Source organism: Equus caballus, chromosome 28 (genome assembly GCF_041296265.1).
Source record: "Equus caballus isolate H_3958 breed thoroughbred chromosome 28, TB-T2T, whole genome shotgun sequence".
Taxonomy (NCBI): Eukaryota; Metazoa; Chordata; class Mammalia; order Perissodactyla; family Equidae; genus Equus; species Equus caballus.
Window position 1 is genome coordinate 32,750,243 of NC_091711.1, and position 20,253 is coordinate 32,770,495.

General features: G+C 46.8%; 1 protein-coding gene across 2 annotated transcripts in view; it reads right to left on the minus strand.

Moving 5' to 3' along the window:
• Positions 1-232: 232 nt before the first annotated feature.
• The window catches only part of NT5DC3 (5'-nucleotidase domain containing 3), a 93,509-nt gene continuing 73,488 nt past the window's right edge, over positions 233-20,253 (minus strand). For both annotated transcript variants that reach the window (XM_070254568.1, XM_070254567.1), the window contains exons 10-14: positions 19,847-19,928; positions 18,232-18,318; positions 13,226-13,366; positions 6,978-7,042; positions 233-5,051 (exon numbers count right to left, since the gene is read on the minus strand). In XM_070254568.1, coding sequence (XP_070110669.1) covers positions 4,799-5,051; positions 6,978-7,042; positions 13,226-13,366; positions 18,232-18,318; positions 19,847-19,928 — 628 coding nt within the window. In that variant the 3' untranslated portion in view covers positions 233-4,798. The remainder of the gene's footprint in view (positions 5,052-6,977; positions 7,043-13,225; positions 13,367-18,231; positions 18,319-19,846; positions 19,929-20,253) is intronic.

A 20,253-nucleotide genomic window follows, 5' to 3' on the forward strand; every position in this document is an offset into this window, starting at 1 on the left:
TGCTGCCCACCAGTGGCTAAGCTCCCCCAATTTTCCATCTGTAGCTTAACTACAGTCTTCAAGCTCTGCAAACAAGCAGTGTGCTTTCCTGGGGGTGGTGGGTCCGGAGCATGAGAAATGAACCCTGAATCTTTCACCCCTTCTCCAGGGGATACTCTTTTTTGGGTATATTAGAATTTGGTATGGCCTTGCCCCTAACTTAAGCACACAAAACACATGCTTTACAATAAACTGGACGATACAATTCAAACTTTTATTTGGCAATAAGTTCCATATCATATAACATAAAATCAACATGTAGAATAAATAGCAAATTCACATTCAGAATAAATAGTAAGTCTACCTAGTTTGCATTTCTTGTGCCTGATGTGATCATACAGGCACCATTTGTCACTCTACTAAATGATTACAAAACAGTTTCCGAAGTCAGAGTTCAGGCCTGCAGAACGAGAAGAGCACAGAAGCACTGCTGTGGGCTGGGCTCCCTAGGACGATGCGGATGGAGATGCGCGCGCTGGAAATCTACAGGGCGGTGTTGTCGGTATCAACAGAAGGGAAGGGACGGGGTGAGGGAGAGCGAAGCAGGGCTGGCAGGAGGAGGAGCTGGGCTGCCATGCAGACACAGAGAGGCCTCGGCTGACCCCAGGGGGACTCTGGAGCTGGGAAGGGCCCTCAGAGTTGGGCAGTCACAGGCTACCGGCTGCTCCAGGAAGGGGCATGACCTTGTCGGAGGCAGGGCTTCTCAGCAGGGGAAACTCCCAAAGAGGGCCAGCAGCTGGGACGGCCAGCACACCGCTGGGAGCTGGGGGAGTCAGTCCTTCTTCGGTCCTGAAGGGTTATCTGGGCAGCCAAGCCCATCGCCCACGACTAGCACAATCACAAACTAGTGCAATGAGAGGTATATCAACTCGTGCCAGGGCCTGGGAGCTCAATTACACATGACGACAGTTACGCCACGTGCTGGAACACGGTACTTTACCACTGGCCACATATGAACATACGCGCAGAGAGCAGCCCTGGGGGATGTGGGGCACTCACCTACAGAACTCCTTTCTACCATCCACACCCAACCGGGAGGTCCTTCATCTGCCAGCTTTCAGCAGGGTGATCCTGTCATTGTCACCAACTCAACCCACTATGGCAGGGGTGGGCAAACTACGGCCCAAGGGCCATATCCACCCTACAGCCTGCTTCTGACGCTCAAGGTGTAATGGAACACAGCTGTGCCCATTCCTAGAGTAGCAGCGACAGAGGTGGCCCATAAAGCCAAAAATATTTACGATCTGGCCCTTTCCAGGGGAAGTTTGCTGAACGCTGCATTAGAGAAACTTCACCCCCTTTCCTCACCTCAACCCACTAGTGGTGTTAAAGGTTAGCTGAACTTGGAGCCAAACTCCCAAATACTAATGAAAACAAAAAAAGGAAATTGGTACCAAAGGAAAGGAACATTAAGAGGGCAAAACATAAGCTCCCTAGCAGCTGAAGAGAGCAATCAGCAGCCTGGCTCTGGCCAAATTTAGTCTTAGAGCTTTCTAGACAAGGGCCCCCAAGTGGATCTTTGGCAGCAAACGAGCATTCGGCATAGAGGAATTCAATTCCCCTATTTAGCACACTCTCTACTGCGTAAAAGGCCTTTGGGGAGGAAGCGAGGAAACGCCATTTAGTTCACTCAAAGCTAAATTAGCTCGGAGGAAAGATTACTTCTCATTTCTCCTTTGCAATAATTAAGTGGGCCGACGCATTCAAAGCAACTGGTAATTTAGTCTGAGACATGCCAAATCAGTAACAGTTGGTTTATGTCACATGGTGATAGCAGAAAATGAGCTGAAGAGAATTTAAAAAAGGAAAAAAAGAGGCTATGTTAGGAGGAAAGTGGGAGCTCTAAGCCAAGCTCCTAAAATAGCTGAAAAGCCAGGTTTCATCAGTAAAAGAAACTCTGGGACATCAGCTGTACAGGCCCCCTCCAAGGCAACCTACTCTGGCTACCATGAGCCTTGCTGAACCGCCACAGCTGGCACGGACTGCTCCTGGACTATGAATTTTCGTTCACATAATTCTTAGAAAATCGGTCTAGGGGCTGGCCCCGTGACCAAGCGGTTAAGTTCGCGCGCTCCGCTTCGGTGGCCCGGGGTTTTGCTGATTTGGATCCTGGGCGCGGACGCGGCACCGCTCATCAGGCCACACTGAGGCGGCATCCCACATGCCACAACCAGAGGACCTACAACTAGGATGTCCAACTATATACTGCAGGGGCTTTGCGGGGGAGAAGAAAAAGAAGAAAAAAAGAAGATTGGCAACAGATATTAGCTCAGGTGCCAATCTTTAAAAAAAAAAGAAAGAAAGAAAATCAGTCTAACCAAAGCTAAAAACAGAAAATGTTTCAATGTGCACTTTCCAAATTGATTGTTTAAATGGTAGAAAACCAACTCACTTCCCTTGTACCAAAATGCTTTCATCAACGTGCACACCAGAGAACAAACGGGAAAGAACAAAACGCCCAGTGCAGTGGGCCAATCCCAGAAGAGCCGTGACAGCGACACAGTAAGTCCTTCTCAAGTGCAGACAAGGAGAACGCCGCTGCCCTTCAGGTGGAGACGGCCATCCGGCCCCGCACTCCAGGCCCCGGCATGGGGTTGCAGTCCGCCAGGCGCACGCCCGGTGGGCCCTGCTGAGACCAATGCCAGGCTTCTGCCCCATGGCAGCTCTCAATACCACCACCATGTTCAGGGGCCCAGAGACTGAAACTTTAATTGGTAATAAATCATAAAATTCATTATTCATACCCAGAAAATGTATTTCTCCCCAAAGGCTTAGATCACCTAACCTACCCATAAAGAAAGCAGGTTTTAAAAAGAGTTCACTTCATTCTTGAGTAAACAAAACACTTTGTAACTGGCACCTAGGAGATATCCAATGAATATCTGAGTGGATAAAAACTAAGAAATTTTTTTAAAAATACCCACTTCCTCAGTCGGCTTCTCCAAAGCAGAAACTATAGGACAAAAGCAGTGGCGTGTCCTTGGAGGACCCCAGCATAGAGCAGTGCTGGGCATCCACCTGCACCCCGTAAATGCCAGTCTCCAATACCCTTTGATGCTTCAAACACCTAGGAGCTAACACAGCCAACAAAATGCTCACCCCATTCCGAACAAGGAACGAACCACTGTGTTCATAATAAAATTGAGAAGAACAAAAGGGGGCCTGGTTGGGTCTATGGGGTCTAAAAGGTCACCTTCACTATTAAGAGTTAAATACAAGAAAACATCACAAGTAAAATGCCATTATAACAAGCGGCATCACAGAGCATGCTATTTAACTTACTCGCTGAATTGGTACATTCTGGAAGGAGGCCTATGGAATGCCGGGCTAGCGTTTCATCAACAGCTGCCTCTGATACATCTATACATTAACAATGCTGAATAAGCAGGCACTCCACACAGCCCCGTTCCTGTATCTGCCATCTTTTAGGTTTGAAGATATGTGTCACTTGCATTGTCCTTAGAAAGAAATGAGAAACAGCTGGGTCATTTCCAACTCTTTTTCTCTTATTTTCAAGGCCCTTTATCCTCTCCCACCTTAAACACAGACACCTGAAGAAAAGCATCCAAACTCCCAAAATAGCACAAACACGACAGCGAAGAAATTGAAGAAATTGAAGGGGAGGAGAGGGAGGGAGATGGCTAAGCAGTGGGGCCCCGCCCCCCGCTGAATTCAAGCCCCTCTCCTCGGCTGATATCCACGAGAGAGGCAGGCAGCTGTGGCTGCCCTCCAGACCAGGAGGGTTTCTGGTGTGCCGTGCATGTGTTCTAACAAGATTCCAGCAGAACCCAGTGGGGGTCATGGCTGAGGCATTTCATTACAAGGACAATTTTTTTCTGTTTCATTTTCTCTCCTCTAATGAGCACATTAAACCAACACGCGTGGCCTTTTCAGCTGTAAGAAGCTCCTGGGAGACCCACCACAAACGCGTTGCTCTTCTGATCCACTCGTTTCTCGCAGCCCTGTTCTACAGTGTCTGTTCTGCTAGCTGGAAATTTAACCAGAACTCATCTCTCCTCACCCTCCTTCTCTGGGGAAGAGAGCGAACCCGCCCATCACTATGGGCACCATTTGTCCTTCCCCGGGGTGGGGTAGGACACAGGAAGTGGATACTGAGGACGATCCAGGGACAAGGACCTGCAGCATCTCTCGTTCTTTCTCACGTGAGACTTTCCAGGGAGGCTGTCTCCTCTCAAGGGAGGCACCAGAATGATGCCAAAGCCCTCGGGCAGAGCGATCTGGGGGACACTGCTGTTTGGGGATCATCTCTGCTACCGAATGTCGCGTTCTGCTATTGTGGAGCTCACTAAATCATAAGCTTTCTGCGCGCAGTTTATCACTGCACGTCCTTGTGGCCCTGCAGTTGCCAGTGCACGGCCTGTGAACGTTCAGTACATTTTCCACTGAAGAGTCAAGCAAAACGTCACCTGCTGGAATACAGACACGGCATCGAGAAGTCTCACCCATTCCAGAAAAACTGACGCCAGTCACAGTACCATAGTAAACAAGAAGGCCGGTCAGAGAGTTTCAAGGTGAAGCTTGCCCTTCAGCCCCACAGGTACAGGAAGGCGGGACCTGGGCTGCTGGCTTCTGTCTTAACCGCCTGGGGAGTAGTCTCCATACATACAAAATAAATATCAAAAGGCATATCTGTGTCTTTTCCGAAGCAACACCCATAGCCACACAAAGTCAACCCTGTCACGTCCGCCCAGTCTGGAGCCGTCGCTGTTTCTGGCTTTTTCCACAGGTGGGCACCTGGTTACTTGGCCTGGGCCTCCTGCAGGAGGGGGAGTCTGAAGGTGGGGGGCCTCTCAGACCACGCGGGAAGTTCGTGCTGCAGGGGAGTCCTCCTGGGGTAGAATGTGTGGTTGACATCGTAGTTCAAGAGGCAGCTCAGAGACGCCATGTAGATGTCGGCAAATCGCGACAGGCGCCTCAGGAAGTAGGTCGGGTTCTGGTCTGTGCGGAACAAGCTTCCAAACTGGGCATTGAAGAAACTTTTGGTCATTTCTCTGAAGAAGCAAGAAAAGAGGAAAGCAACAGAGAATGATTCAAAAAAGATTTGTTTTTAAGTTACCGAAATCAAAATGACTTCTTCATTTTTATAGGACTCATTTAAGAGGAAAATTAGCCTAGAGCAGCCCCGGCTTCTAATCAGGAAAACAGTCTGTCCATCCGTCCATCAAAACAGCTCTGATCACTTTTCCCACTAAGGCCAGACGGAGAGAACACTGTTTAAGGCTCCAGTTTCAATGTGTATGCCCTCTAAATACGCACACCACATTTTCCAAACAAAACACAGGAGGCAGGAGCTGCTTCTGAAGGTACAGAGAGATGCAGAATGCTCTCAGTCTCCCTCATTGACAGAACGGGATCAAGACCCCCTTTTTATAAGGTCAGAGTGAGAACTAAGGTAAGAGAAATAAAAGCCTATTGTAATCTATAAAGTAGTTTTGTGTCTGAGAAATTAAGGACGATTTTATAGTGATGTAAATAATTCACCACCATCCATTAGACAGCTTCAAACACCTCGCTTCCTCCTCGCAGCCTAGGTTACAAGCGCTTTGCAAGGCTGTTCACCCCACCCCAGGCCCTAAGCCCCTGCAGGCGTGCGTGTGCACATCTGTGTATAAATCAATGCACACCATCCGATGGCTGGGACCCCTACACACAGAATATTCCAACGAAATGGATAAACACCACTTGACTGTTAATAAATGAGTTACAAACACAGCAGAAAATGTAATCATTTACACGACTGAGAAAAGCCACTAGTTGGTAGTAGTCTGTCGTTATAAGGTGACAGGAGATGCTGTGATAATAAAAACATAGGAAATTAAAAGAACTCAATTAGCTTGGTGGGTGGAGCAGCATAAATGGTTTTTAAACTTTGAGTGAAAAATCTCATTGAGCTAGGTGGTTGCTCAAGACTAGCATCCAAAACAAAACCTCTGGCGGGTGAAATGGCTCCTTCATCTAATAATCTGAGGTCCCCGGAGTGCAGGACACAGGTCCAGCCAGCTGGGGCGTGAGGCACGGAGTCAAATCACATTATACAGCTTCTTCCCATCAGCCTCTCACCTGACATTTTTACACCAATGTTAGAATAATAATCAAGTTAGAAAAGGCCCCCAACAGCAACCCCTGAGACGGAGGAGGAAGGATGATTCAACATGGCTGGGGCTTCTGCAGCCCCGAGGGGTGGAGTCTGCCCCCTCTCCACACCCACCCCCAAACCAGACTGCCCACTGCTCAGAGGCCAGACCCAGGCAGTGACAGCTTCTTCCAAACCTTCCAAACCGAGACAGCTGTGCCCAGGGGAGACGGGGCCAGGCACAAGAGTAGAAATGGTCAGGGAAACGGTCCACATACAGAGCATCCTCTTAGGGAAGCACGACTGTCCACGAGGCCTCTTTTGAACAACCATTTCCTTTAGAGGCAAACCCACCAAACTTCTCTGACAGCAGGTGGGCTTTCTTCACCAATAAACACTCTGAGACTGAGTGTGCACATACTCCTGAAATAGCCATGGGTACAAATAAGCACGCAGATTGTAGCAGCCCCAAGAATTCATTGTGGGTCAGAGCCCACCTCGCATGCTGTCCCAGCAGCCACACGGTGCGGCCAGCATTACCAACAACCGGCCACCAGCTGCCCAAATGGGAAAGTCAAGCAGGCAGGGAGGAGGGATGGGAGGGGAAAGCTCCTTCAACGGTGGTCTTCAAAGGCAAGGGCAGGAGGGGCCACGGAGCTCACCGCTGCCTCAAGGAAATGTCACACACCACTCACAGCAGATGGCAGGTTCTTGGTAATAAGAAGCCTGCAAGCTAGAAAAGGATGTTTCGAAGCATGCCTCGGGCCAGCCCTGGGAAGGTGGGTGGACCCAGCACAGGCAGACAGGTGGCGGATTCACTGCATTCGAAACAGGCGGCTCTTACCTCATCTCCTTTCTTTCCTTTTTCCACTCCTGCAAAACCAGCTGTGACTCGGCATCTCTGTGAACCTGCAGGACAGAAGCTATCATGGAGACTGTTCTGGCTGTGAATAGATCCATTAGGTAACGAGGATTTTTAACGGGCAACTTTTCTTCTTCTTTTTTTTTTTAAAGATTGGCACCTGAGCTAACATCTATTGCCAATCTTCTTTTTTTTTCTTCTCCCCAAAGCCCCCCAGTATAGAGTTGTATATCCTGGTTGTGAGTGCCTCTGGTTGTGCTACGCAGGACCCCGCCTCAGCGTGGCCTGACGAGTGGTGCCATGTCCACGCCCAGGATCGGAACCAGCAAAACTCTGGGCCGCAGAAGCAGAGCGCACGAACTTAACCACTCGGCCACGGGGCCGGCCCCAATGGGCACCTTTTTTTGGAGGAATTTTATTCAGGTCTAAGAGGTAGGCACTTGGATGACACAATATATTTTCAGACTTCCCAGTGCAATCCTCCCTTCTTCACCAAAACAGTTTAAATGTCCAACATCAGAAACGTGGTTTAACAAATTAAGATGGAATGTTATGAAGCTATTAAACAAGGCCCATATTAAACTAGAGATATTAAGCATTATTAAATGCTATTGTATAAACATAATACATATGTATCCACAGGAAATATATGTGCATAATGTATATGTGTAATGTATCCATTATACATAAGTATTACATATATAAACAGTCTTAAAACACACTACCTAGTACGCATATCTGTACAGGTATAAACATAAAAACAGCAGTTAAGCAAAAATAGCAGGTATAACAGCACATCCTAATTGCAAACTGATTGCAAGCATATCAAAATATGTGCATATGTTTGGAAATTAACATGGGAATTTTTCTTTAATTTGTGCAAGGGTAGTAGGATTACAACTGATCTTAACTTTTTTCCCTGAATATGTTACCTTTAAAGCATTTAAGAGAAAAAAATAATTGTTTTTTATAAAAGGCAAAAAGGGAGAGCACCTCAACTAGATGGAAAAGCAAAGAATTTTCCGGTTGGGCTGAATGTGAGCAAAAGGCAAAAAGAAAATGACAGCAGCCCACAGCCTGACACATGGCATCTCCCAAGTCTCTCTCCGAGGCCCTCGAAGCTGAAGAGAATCACGCCGGCCAGAGCGAGAGGCGACATGAGCACAGGGCACAGGTGCGGCTCCCTGCAACTCCCGGGCAGCCGGACAGCCGGAGGAGAACTCCACGCAAGCAAACCATCTGCTTTCGATGTGGGAGCCCAGGCCCAGCTGTTCACCACACCTGCCCAGCTCAACAGCCCACTCACCGTCACCTGCTAAGGGCCTCTGTCACTCAGACAAAACCCCGCATCACTGAGCTTATAACTGGGGTTTCTCGCCCAACACCACTGCCTACACCACCAGGAGGCAGCCACCACCGAAGGAGCACTGCCTGTGCGTTACTGGAGCACCAGAAGACCGGCCCAGCTCTCCTCGGGGTGCTGATGCAGGGTCTGTGAGCCTAGTTCTAGTTAGCTGTCACATTTTAAATCAACAAATCACTCGCTACAGAATTTAGGCACTACAAAGTATGTGACCGGATCAAAAATCTGTAGGATGCCACAGGAATTTATTTATGTATATACACACACATATACACATACATACACATATACACACATATGTGCACATACACATGTATATACATATGCATGCACACATATATACATATGCATATACACAATATACACACACACACTTATACATTTAGCACCTACTATGTGCCGCACATTGTGCTAGATGCTAAAGATACAACAGAGGACATGATGGTTGGCCCTGTAAACAGGTAAGCAGACCATGACAAAACAACGTAACTCAGAGAATGAGGCTGACTTCAGTCTGTGAGAGGAGCTCCGCTCCCACCTCTGCCCTTCTACCCTTCTTGGCCCAGGAACAAGGCACATGTGTCCCGTATGAAGGAGAAGCTTGTGGTCCCTTACTCCGCCCCACATTTGCAGGAGGGGAGAATTGGGACTGGTGACCAGGATAAAGATTACCAAAGGTAATCTACTTGCTCTCTCTTGTTTGAAACTAGCTGCCACAGGCCAAGGGAATTCTCACTCCATTCCTGCCCCTCAAGTGGGCCCCAGGGCAGGCTCTGCAGACACAAAGAGCCAACTCTGGGCTCTCCGAGTTCAAGGCTTTTCCAGTGATGGAGCAGATATCATGTCAGCCCCACTCCGACACCTGCCTGTTTCTCTACTGGTCCCGAACTCAGAGGGCAGCCAAGGATGACGGAGTCCAAGGTTGCTAAAGAGACATGCAAAGGGGGAGGCCCCAGAGCCCTGAGACCAGGGAGCAGGGCCAGAACAGAGAGCTGAGCTCTGTGGGTGCGCACCTTAACCCAGCGCCCCCTCGGGCCCTCCCATCCGAGGCCCACTCAGCACTGGCCTTGGCTCCCTTCCCAGAACCTCTCTCCATCATTCATCTCTCCCATACGATCAACCTCCTCATCTGGAACCTTCCCATCAACATTTAAACATGCTCAAGTCTCTGCCATTAAAAAACATGTATTTTTCCCTGAACCACCCCGTTCTCCAGCTCTGCTCCTCCTACGAGGCCAAACTTCAGAAAACAACAGTCTCAGGCGTCTACTTTAAAATACTTCCAAGACGGTGTGTTACTTAGTTTGGATTAATCTTTAACTGAAATCAAGCACTCCAGGAAGGGTACTCGGCCTCACAAAGACTAACCGGAAGCCCACAGCAGAGGCTAATCCTACAGACACTTCAGCCACCTTTAGCCCCAGTCGTTGATCAGCACACATGGCTCCTCACGGCGACAGTCTACAAACACGCAGACTGGCTGCACACACTGGCCCTGCCAGCCCCATGCGGGCTGGGGATTACAGCCTCGCCGGCACAGCAGCCCATACCAGGGAGGCCACATCCAGCCACCGCCCATTTTTCTATCAGCCTCTGAGCTTAGGAACGGATTTTCCTTTTTAAGCAGTTGAAAACAAAATCAAAAGAATAATTTCATGACATGTGAAAATGATATGAATCATTTCCACGAATGAAGTTACTGGGACCCAGCCACAACCAGCAGCTTCCATACTGTCTGTGGCTGCTTACGAGCTACAACCACAGAGCTGAGCGGTCGCCACAGAGACCATACGGCCCGCCCAGCCTACCGTGCTGACTCTGGGCCTGTGCAGAAGTTTGCTGTTAACCAGCACTGCCACTGTCAACCACACCCAGTTTGGAGCACACTTCATGGCTAGTAAACTAGACTATTCTTTATAGCTACTTTCCTAAACCCGAAAATTATATACCTCTATTTAATTCATCAGCCTTGGCTCCAATGACACTCTGCTGGCTCCAAAGAAAATCCAACCCAACCTCTGAGGACAAATTCTTCTCCTCAGAAAACAGTCCACATGATGAGCTATATGCTCTCAAAATAAGCCCCAAAGGGGAGTTCTAGACACATTCAAAACAGGATCCCTGGAATAATTTCTAGCTTTCCAGGTGAACCGGAGTGACAGGGGTGTGGAGGAGGCGGACAGGGAGGATGTGAGAAATGACAGTCATCTGGATACTTTAAGTTATCGGTCACACTCCTCTATATCCTAGTGAATCCAACTGGACAGAACGCTGTAAAAAGTGTTAGCACCCGAGGCGACAGCACGGACGTGAAGACTCGAGAGCCGGGGGCCTGGGCCCGAGTCCCAGCATCGCCCCGACTTGAGAAGCTCACTGTCTCGTCTGCCCTCAGGTTCTGCATCTGTGAAATGGGGATGATGTCAGTGCCTCCTTCGAAGAGCTGCCACGAGGACGAAATGAAGGAAAGCCCTTAGCGTCTGCAACACGGCAAGTTCTCATTTCTGAATTGCCTGATGCTGCTGTTCACTAACTCCGGGATTCTGGAAAAGTTCCTGATCTCTCAGCCTCAGTTTCTCCTCCTGTGAAATGGGGTGGCAATGTAAATGTTAATTCCCTTTTCTTCCTTACTCCTTGTATAATTAATTCTATAAATCAGAGATATTTTCTGTACTTCCATTCTCTAAAACACACACTCCTTAATCGCTGAACTTTCTATGTAGGTCAGAGAGACGAAAACCAAAAACTTCGACCTCAAAGCTAACAGGTAGTGACACCATCCACATGGGGGTCGGGCTGTGTCTTGGCCCCGCTGCCAGCAGCACAGAGAGACTGTGCCCAAGGAAAGAAGGCTCTGGCTGCCCCCGAGACCTCGAAACCAGGCAGCAGGGCAGCACTGCATGTAGCACGCTCAAGACACTCGGTGACCACACAAGCCTAGGTTCCAGTTCTTGCTTTGTCATTTTATGACCTTGGACATGTTACCCAACTTCTCAAACACCAGTTTCTTTATTCTAGAGTGGAAACATTGTACCTACCTGCACAGGACAGCTGTGACTGTTAAATGAATGCTGTGTGTAGAGCAGGGACTCAGCACAATGCTGGCATATAAAGAGTAACTGTGATTACGGTATGACCTAGGCACAGACTCGAAGCTACTCAAACCCAGAATGGACGCCTTTTATTTTTAGAATGTTATCTCACGGACAAGTATAGTAAGAGAAACAGAACAAGGCCTCGTCAGAGACGAGCCAAGAGCCAACACAGCCAGAGCACACTGGGAGCAAGGCCCGGGGGACGTGCAGGGCCCCACGCTCAGGAATGTGCACCCCGGGGTGAGGCCCCGGCCTGCCACTCCTCGCAGCTCAGCCTGAGCTCACTGCCAGCTGCCTCCACACGAGCGCCAGCTGGGCCAGGCAAGGCCGTTCCCCAGCCGCTCCCAAAGCGGCAGCAGGCCGTGGGCAGCAGGTTTGTCAGCCAAGAGAGCGGGCATCCAGGACCCTTATCCCAAGTGGGCACTCACATGAGATGGCTGCAGGCCGGGCCAGCTGAACGAAGCGAGAAAGCAAGCTGTCCCAGGAGACGGGGCAGGGGGACACCGCCGCACAGCAGGGCGGCTTCCACGGGCCGGGAAATCACAGCCAAAAACAACACTCCTCACTGGCTGTCCAAAACCGGCCACGTAACTTACAGAAAGAAAACACTGCCACTGCACTCCAGGGAGCCGGCCAACTGCGGGCATTACCCCCAAAATCAAAGGGAGGCTGCAGGCAGGGATCTTGACCCTTCCTCTGAGACTCCCTCCAATAAGCCGTGGTGCCTACACTGAAGTGTCCATTCCATAGGACCCTTCATCTTACAGATGGGGAAACTGAGGCCCAGAATGGAGCGGTCCACAGCAGGCTGAAGGCAGAAGCAGGACCAGACCCAAACATTGGGAGACACTCTCGAATCCCACTCCCCCACAGGATATCTCCCTGCCGGACTCTAAGGCGGAAGGACGGACACAGGATTTCCACTGACGGAGGAACGTCAACACCTGCGTCTCCACAGGCCCTACAAAACTCTTCCTCCAATGGCTTTTGGAGGCCTTTTTAAAGGTCTCGTCAGGAAAATTGGCAAAAGTCTCTTAGGGGCAAAATAACCCCAGTAGTTAACTCTGCCGTTTACTGAGGATGACTTAAGCCCCATTCCTTATAACCACAATTAAAGGGAGAATATTTGAAATTACTATGAATGGTGGACTAACTTCAGGCCTAAAGAAAAAGTAGGAGAGGAAAAGTCCCAAACCTGCATCTGCTCTAACAAGCCGGTCAGGGTCTGCAGCCAGGTCATGGTCTGGACGTACCTGCATCTGCTCTAACAGGCCGGTCAGGGTCTGCAGCCAGGTCATGGTCTGGACGTACCTGCATCTGCTCTAACAGGCCGGTCAGGGTCTGCAGCCAGGTCATGGTCTGGACGTACCTGCATCTGCTCTAACAGGCCGGTCAGGGTCTGCAGCCAGGTCATGGTCTGGACGTACCTGCATCTGCTCTAACAGGCCGGTCAGGGTCTGCAGCCAGGTCATGGTCTGGACGTACCTGCATCTGCTCTAACAGGCCGGTCAGGGTCTGCAGCCAGGTCATGGTCTGGACGTACCTGCATCTGCTCTAACAGGCCGGTCAGGGTCTGCAGCCAGGTCATGGTCTGGACGTACCTGCATCTGCTCTAACAGGCCGGTCAGGGTCTGCAGCCAGGTCATGGTCTGGACGTACCTGCATCTGCTCTAACAAGCCAGTCAGGGTCTGCAGCCAGGTCATGGTCTGGACGTACCTGCATCTGCTCTAACAGGCCGGTCAGGGTCTGCAGCCAGGTCATGGTCTGGACGTACCTGCATCTGCTCTAACAAGCCGGTCAGGGTCTGCAGCCAGGTCATGGTCTGGACGTACTGCTCCGTGTTCATGATTCTGAGCTCAGATCTTAATTCTGGGATAATTGCCCCAGTTCGCCAGCCATGCTTCAGGGTCAAATCCTGAGAGGAAAGATCACAAAAAGTCCACGTTAATTTCAACAGAATTTAAACCATTTCACCACCTCTCCCAGACGCAACAGGCATTCGCTGAACTGCTTTTTAATTGTAATGGTTAGTTATTAACCAAGCCAAATTCAACGAATTACACTTAAGGAAAACCAGTTTAGTCCCAGGCGTTGACAGTTTCACCCCCAAGAAGTTTCCATCATGGAAACAATCGCTGTGAATGACGGCCTCTGCAGAAACACAGGTCTGGAGTCACCAACCATGGTCTGCAAAACAGTTAGGTCGGGGACAGGAAGAGGCTCAACCAAAAGCTAGTGAGGGGCTTCATTCAATTCCCCCCAGACGGCCAGGGAGCAGCCGCTGTGACTGGCCTTGTGGGTTACGGGGACCCTGGAGTCTCAGACTTGGAATGACCACACAATATAAACAGACACGATCACATTTTTCATTCCAAATATTGTAACCCCATGATTTGACAATAGGCCAGAATATCTGATATCAGTTATGTCCTGGAAAGTCTAAGATAGACAATCACCATACTAAACGGTCATTCATTTTCTCATTTGGCAAATATTTATCAAATAGTACTATTTGCCAGGCTCTGTTCTGGAATGAACAAAAACTGACAAATCTCTGCCCTCGTGGGAAATACAGACAAAAAATAAGCAAGTAAATCACAAAGGCAGGTGGTGATAAATGCAACGGACAAAAATCAAGCAGAATAAGAGAGACAGGAGTTACCATTTTATACAGAGTAGTTAGGAAGACTAGCTGATAAAGAGACATTTGAGCAGAGATCTGAAGGGAAGGAGAGTGAAAGTATGCAAATATGTGAGAGGAGAAAAATTCTGGCTAAAAAACAGCAAGTGCAAAGGCCCTGGGGCAGGAACATGCTAGGGGCAGGGGATGTTAAGGAGCAGCAGGGAGCCTGGAGCAGAGTAGGAGAGAGGGCAGAGGCAGGAGGTGCTGTCAGAGAGGTAGGCTGGGGAAGGAGAGGTGAAGCAGGGCTTTCTGAGCAACTGTAGGAAATCAGGCTTTTACTCTGAGGAAGAAAGGAAAGCTTTGGGATTTTAAGGAGAGAAGTGGTATATGGTTTACAATTTTAAAAGTTCACTCTGGCTACTCACCTAAAGCTAGAATCCCTGCTCTGTAAGCCCTAAGGATGCCTAACTTCCGCACTGGTTGAATTTCTTCAAACTTTTCAATATTTCTTTCTCCTACAATACATGAAAACCTACAGCACGTTCTTTTAAATATTCCCAATGGTGACAAACTTTTGAAGGTGGATTCTATTTCTGAAAATAGATAAAAAGTCACTTGGAAAATTCCTAAGACTAACATACATGATGATGATAAACTAATAATAATAAAACTAATTTTCTCCTATGCCTCAAACTGGCTCTCGAATCCAACACAAAGGGGGCATCCAAATGTACTTTGAGAAAGAGCAGCAACACTGGAAGTACCGACATTCCCAAGGTGCCTCCTGTGAAGGACAATGGTCACTGCCCAGGTAATTTCTGACATGCTAGTTAATGAATGGTCTTATCACTTTATGACAGCAGTTTTCAAACTTCAGAAGGGGATCCAACTACATGCTGTCTACAAGAGACTCATTTTAGATGTCAGGACACACCCAGGTTCAAAGTGAAAGGATGCAAAAAGATATTCCATGCAAATAGTAACCAACAGAGAACAGGGGTTGCTGTGCTACATTAAACAAAGTAGACTTGAAGTCAAAAACTGTTACAAGACACAAAGAATGACATTATATAATGATAAAAGGGTCAATTCATCAAGAATATATAACAAATATAAGCATGTACGCACCAAACATCAGAGCTCCAAAACATATGAAGCAATCAGTAATAGAACTGAAGGGAGCAATAGATGGTTCTATAATAATAGTAGGAGACTTCAACAGCCACTTTCTACATTGGATAAAACCACCAACCAGACAGAGGATCAATCAAGAAATATAGGACTTGAACAATATTAAGACCAAGTGGACCTAGCAGACATATACAGAACTTTCCACCCATCAAAAGCAGAATAGACATTCTCAAGTGCACATGGAACATCCTCCAGGATAGGCCATATGTATATAAGCCACAAAACAAGTCTGAATAAACTTTTAAAAACTGAAAGCACAAAAAATTTCTTTTCTGATCCCAGGGAATGAAACTAAAAATCAACAGCGGAAGGAAAAACTGAAAAATTCACAAATATTTAGAAATTAAACAACATACCCTTAAACAACTAATGGGTCAAAGCAGAAATCACAAGGGAAATTAGAAAATATCCTGAGACAAATTAAAATGCAAACACAACATACCAAAACCTATGGGATGCAAGAAAAGCAGTTTGTTAGTACCATCAAGCTGATTCTGACTCCCAGCGCCCCCAGATACAGCAGAGCGGAACCCTGCCAGGTCTTTTTGCTCCATCCTCTCACTTTCCGGTGCTATGTCAGACAATGCTCTGCTGCTATTCATAGGGTTTTCACGGCCAACTTTTTCTGAGAAGTGAGTGGCCAGGTCCTTCTTCAGAAGAAGCTCCTCTGAAACCTGTCCACTGTGGGTGAATCTGCTGGTATTTGAAATACTAGTGGCATAACTTTGAGCAATACGCAGCCGCCACAGGACGACAACCAACAGACGGGTAGCGTGGTTCCCTGACTGGGAAACGAACCTGGGCTGTGAGTGTGAGAGCGCTGAATCTTAACTACTAGACACCAGGGCTGGCTGACAAAAGCATACTAAGAGGGAAATGTATATCTACATACATTGACATTAAAAAAGAAGAAAGGTCTCAAATCAACAATGCAACTCTACACCTTAAGGAACTAGAAAAAAAACAAACTAAACTGAAAGCTAGCAGGTCAAAGGAAATAATAAAGATTAGAACAGAGATAAATAGAAAGTAGAAAAATAATAGAGAAAAATCAACAAAACCAAGAGTTGGTTCTTGGAAAAGATCAACAAAATTGACAAACCTTTAGCTTGACTAAGAGAAAAAAAGAGAGAAGACTCAAATTACTAAAATCAGAAATGTAAGTGGTGACGTGACTACCAATTCTACAGAAATCAAAAAGATCATAAAAGAGTACTATAAACTATTGTACGCCAACAACTTGGATAACCTTGGATGAACTGGACAAATTCCCAGGAACAAGCAGCATACCAAGACTGAATCATGAAGAAATAGAAAATCTGAATAGACCTCTAGTAAGGAGACTGAATTAGTAACCAAAAAGCTTCCAACAATGACAAGCCCAGGCCAGACGGCTTCAGTGGTGAATTCTACCAAACACATCAAGAATTAACACCAATCCTTCTCTAACTCTTCCCAAAAACTGAAGAGGCAGGAACACTTCCTAATTCATCCGATGAGGCCAGCTTTACCCTGGTATCAAATTTTAGTGTGGAAAGCTGCTTAAAACCGAGTTTCTGACTCAGTAGGTCTGGAGTGAGACCTCAGAATTTGCATCTCCAACAAGTTCCCAGGTGATGCTGACGTTGTGGGGACCACACTTGAACTACTGCTTTGTGAGCACCTCTCATAATGCTAAGACCCATATGTGTGCGTCACCTCACAGGGCCATGCAGCCACGTGCCTCAAGTGTAGCATCTAGTTAATTATCTCATCAGCCCCAAAGACCCCACCTGGCAAGAGGCAAATGCCCATGATGCCACATCGCTTGGCCAGACTTTGTGGGAATGCCAACAGCCTGACGGTAGCACTTTATATTTCTACTTTACTAAGCACTTTATGCACATTATCTTATTTCACTCTTCTGAGGACACCCGGGCTTGATGGATGTGCCCAGGGTCACCCAGCTAATAAAGAGGAGAGTTGGGATGAAAACCTCAGCCTTCTAATTCTGAGTCCATGATTCCTTCCATTAGACCTCAGCCCACTGGACAGATGTGATATTGCACGGTGTGTGCTGGAATCACCTGGGAGAGCGTCACCCCACGCAAGTGCTGGACTCAACCCCTCGGCCCCCAGCCCCCCACCAGTCTGAGTGCACAGACCTCGGCGGGGCTCAGGCACTGCACTCTGAAAACACTCCCCAAACGGTCCTACCGCACAGCCCACTAAAGCCCACTGCTTCAACAGCAGGCAGACACAAGAGGGACAGAGACATGAAGCCAATCCAGTGTGGGCCAAAATATTCAGAAATATCAATAATGGAGTTTGACAGCCAGCCATGACCTGCCCTGGTTACCCCCTGACACTGAGCTTCATTCTGACTTTACAGATGGACACTGTGCAGCCTACCTTAACCCAGGGGCACTCAAAGATCAATTCATTCTACAAGGAACTAAGAATGGTAATAAAGATGACTGACTCAATCTTGCCCCAGTTATAGATTAAATCAGAAGTCAGGTCCTGTGACACTCCTCTGGCCATTGCAAGGGGCATGAAAAGCCTCATTTTCACATAACAGCCGTTTCCTGGAAATGCCAGTTTTGTATCCTTTCCAAGTGACTGGCTGGCAAAAGCAGCCCTGACTGATGTTTATGAGATTTTATGTTCCATTTGTAGGTTTCTGATGCTTAATAATAAGAGGAAAAGGAAAGAACACTGGCATTGATTTCTTACCATTACTTAAATGGAAAGATTTTTCTGATAAATTCTGAATAAATTGCTAATTTCCATCATTTCCAAAGAAAATCATCCTTCTCGTGTCTCCGATCCATCCTGTTTTATAAAAAATGAGACATAAAAAAAATGTGGCCTACTCCTGGGTTTTATGAAAGCATAAAAATGATCTTAAACAAAAGAGAAATCCCCTAATAAATGGGATTAACACATCTGTCCCCCAAAAAAGAAACAGGACAAAAGGTCCTCACCGCCAGGTCACTGTAGATGTGGTCACCAAAATACAACACTTTGGATCCCCTCCATCCAGTAAGCTTCAAAAACTCATACAAATTGCCCTGCAATAACAGAAAAACAGGGCCATTATATCATGACAGATAGAGCCCTGTATAACCCATGCCCAAAACATACACTTTGTAAAGCTTAAAAATTTTTTGCTTTTATAAATTTATTTTAAATATCAAACTATAAAGATAAAAATACCTTGCCGTGAAATCTTTCAGACCTTTCTTCAAAAGTCAAATGTACTTTCCAAAAAGGTTTCATATGGTACATACCTCTTTGTAATGATGTTTTTACACTTAACATTCTGTGACCATGTCAATAAATATTAATCTGTCGTGTAATTTCAGTAATTGAGAAGTACCACGATTCATTTTACCAATTCCATGATAGTGGTTGGACATTTACCTTGTTATCTATTCTGTAACTAACTTCATGATAAACATTCTTTTTTTAATTTCTTTTTATTTTTTTAAAAGATTTTAGTTTTCCTTTTTCTCCCCAAAGCCCCCTGGTACACAGTTGTATATTTTTAGTTGTGGGTCCTTCTAGTTATTGCATGTGGGATGCCGCCTCAGCATGGCTTGATGAGTGGTGCCATGTCCGCGCCCAGGATTTGAACTGGCGAAACCCTGGGCCACCGAAGCAGAGCGCACGAACTTAACCACTCAGCCATGGGGCCAGCCCTTATTATTTTTTTTTTTGAGGAAGACTGGCCCTGAGCTAACATCCATGCCCATCTTCCTCTACTTTTTATGTGGGATGCCTGTCACAGCATGGCTTGACAAGTGGTGCATAGGTCTGCACCCAGGATCCGAACCGGCAAACCCCAGGCTGCTGAAGCAGAATGTGCAAACTTAACCACTGCACCACCGGGCCAGCCCATAAACATTCTTGTAGCAAACTTTCAGCTACATCTTAATAATTTTCTTAGGCTAACCTCCAAGAAGTGGAATGGCTGTATCAAAGCTAATCTTTCAAGGCCTAGAAAATATACTCAGTCCCAAATCCAGCAGTTTATTATATTCCACTATGAATGTATCAGTATTTTTTTAAAAACTGTATACTACTATTTTATAATTTTATGTGTTACAAATATTACACAAATGTAAAAAATTTTAAAGGATGAGATTAAAAAGACTAACTTTAGTAACAATAACGGTCAGGAATTCAATCATTTATTCAAATATCTGAGTTTTATATGATAAAAAATATATTAAAAGTATACATTAAAAAAAGCTCATCAGGAAATAATTACTAATTTGGATAATATGCCATGTGATTAAATGCTTCTTACAGAGAAATTTCCAAGGTTTACTACTGGCATCTTAAATTTTACATACTATGAACATAATGCTTTAAATTTTGTTTTAAAAAATTCCTCAACTCTGAGTTAATTTAGAGATAGCACATTGAAACTACATTGCCTTAAGCTTAAATTCTGCCACCAAGTCATAAACAGTCAGTTTGAGCAGAGCACTCACCGGTGCCTGGCCCACACTGAGCCTCAACAAATGTTAGCTGTTCTCGCTGAAACTGACCACAAAGCAAAGCAATGAAAAGGCTAAGTTGGTCTTGAGATACCTGCTTGTAAATCTGGCCTTTCTGCAACTTGTGGATTTTATCCCAGAGCAAGACACCTTTCTCATTCACCTTCCGGAAAGGTCTGAAACAGAGACGGGGAACGTTAGCACGTGTGGCAGTGGTGCAGGCTGTCTGCTGGATGAAATACTACACGGTTACCCACTGGGAACAGAGGGGAGCTCCATGAACCTGCAAAGGCCCCGAAACCAAAACTCCACCCCCACATCCCCTCGCCTGGCGCCACACATCCCAAACCACGGACCCCGGTGTCCTAAGGCAACTCGTGAAAAAAGAACTCGAGGGTGAAGCATAACTTGGAAGACACTATGCACTATATATGCCCCTCTTAAAAGTCACTGAGGGCTCTGAAAAGCCCTTCTGTACAGAAACTCCCTTGAACCCAGATT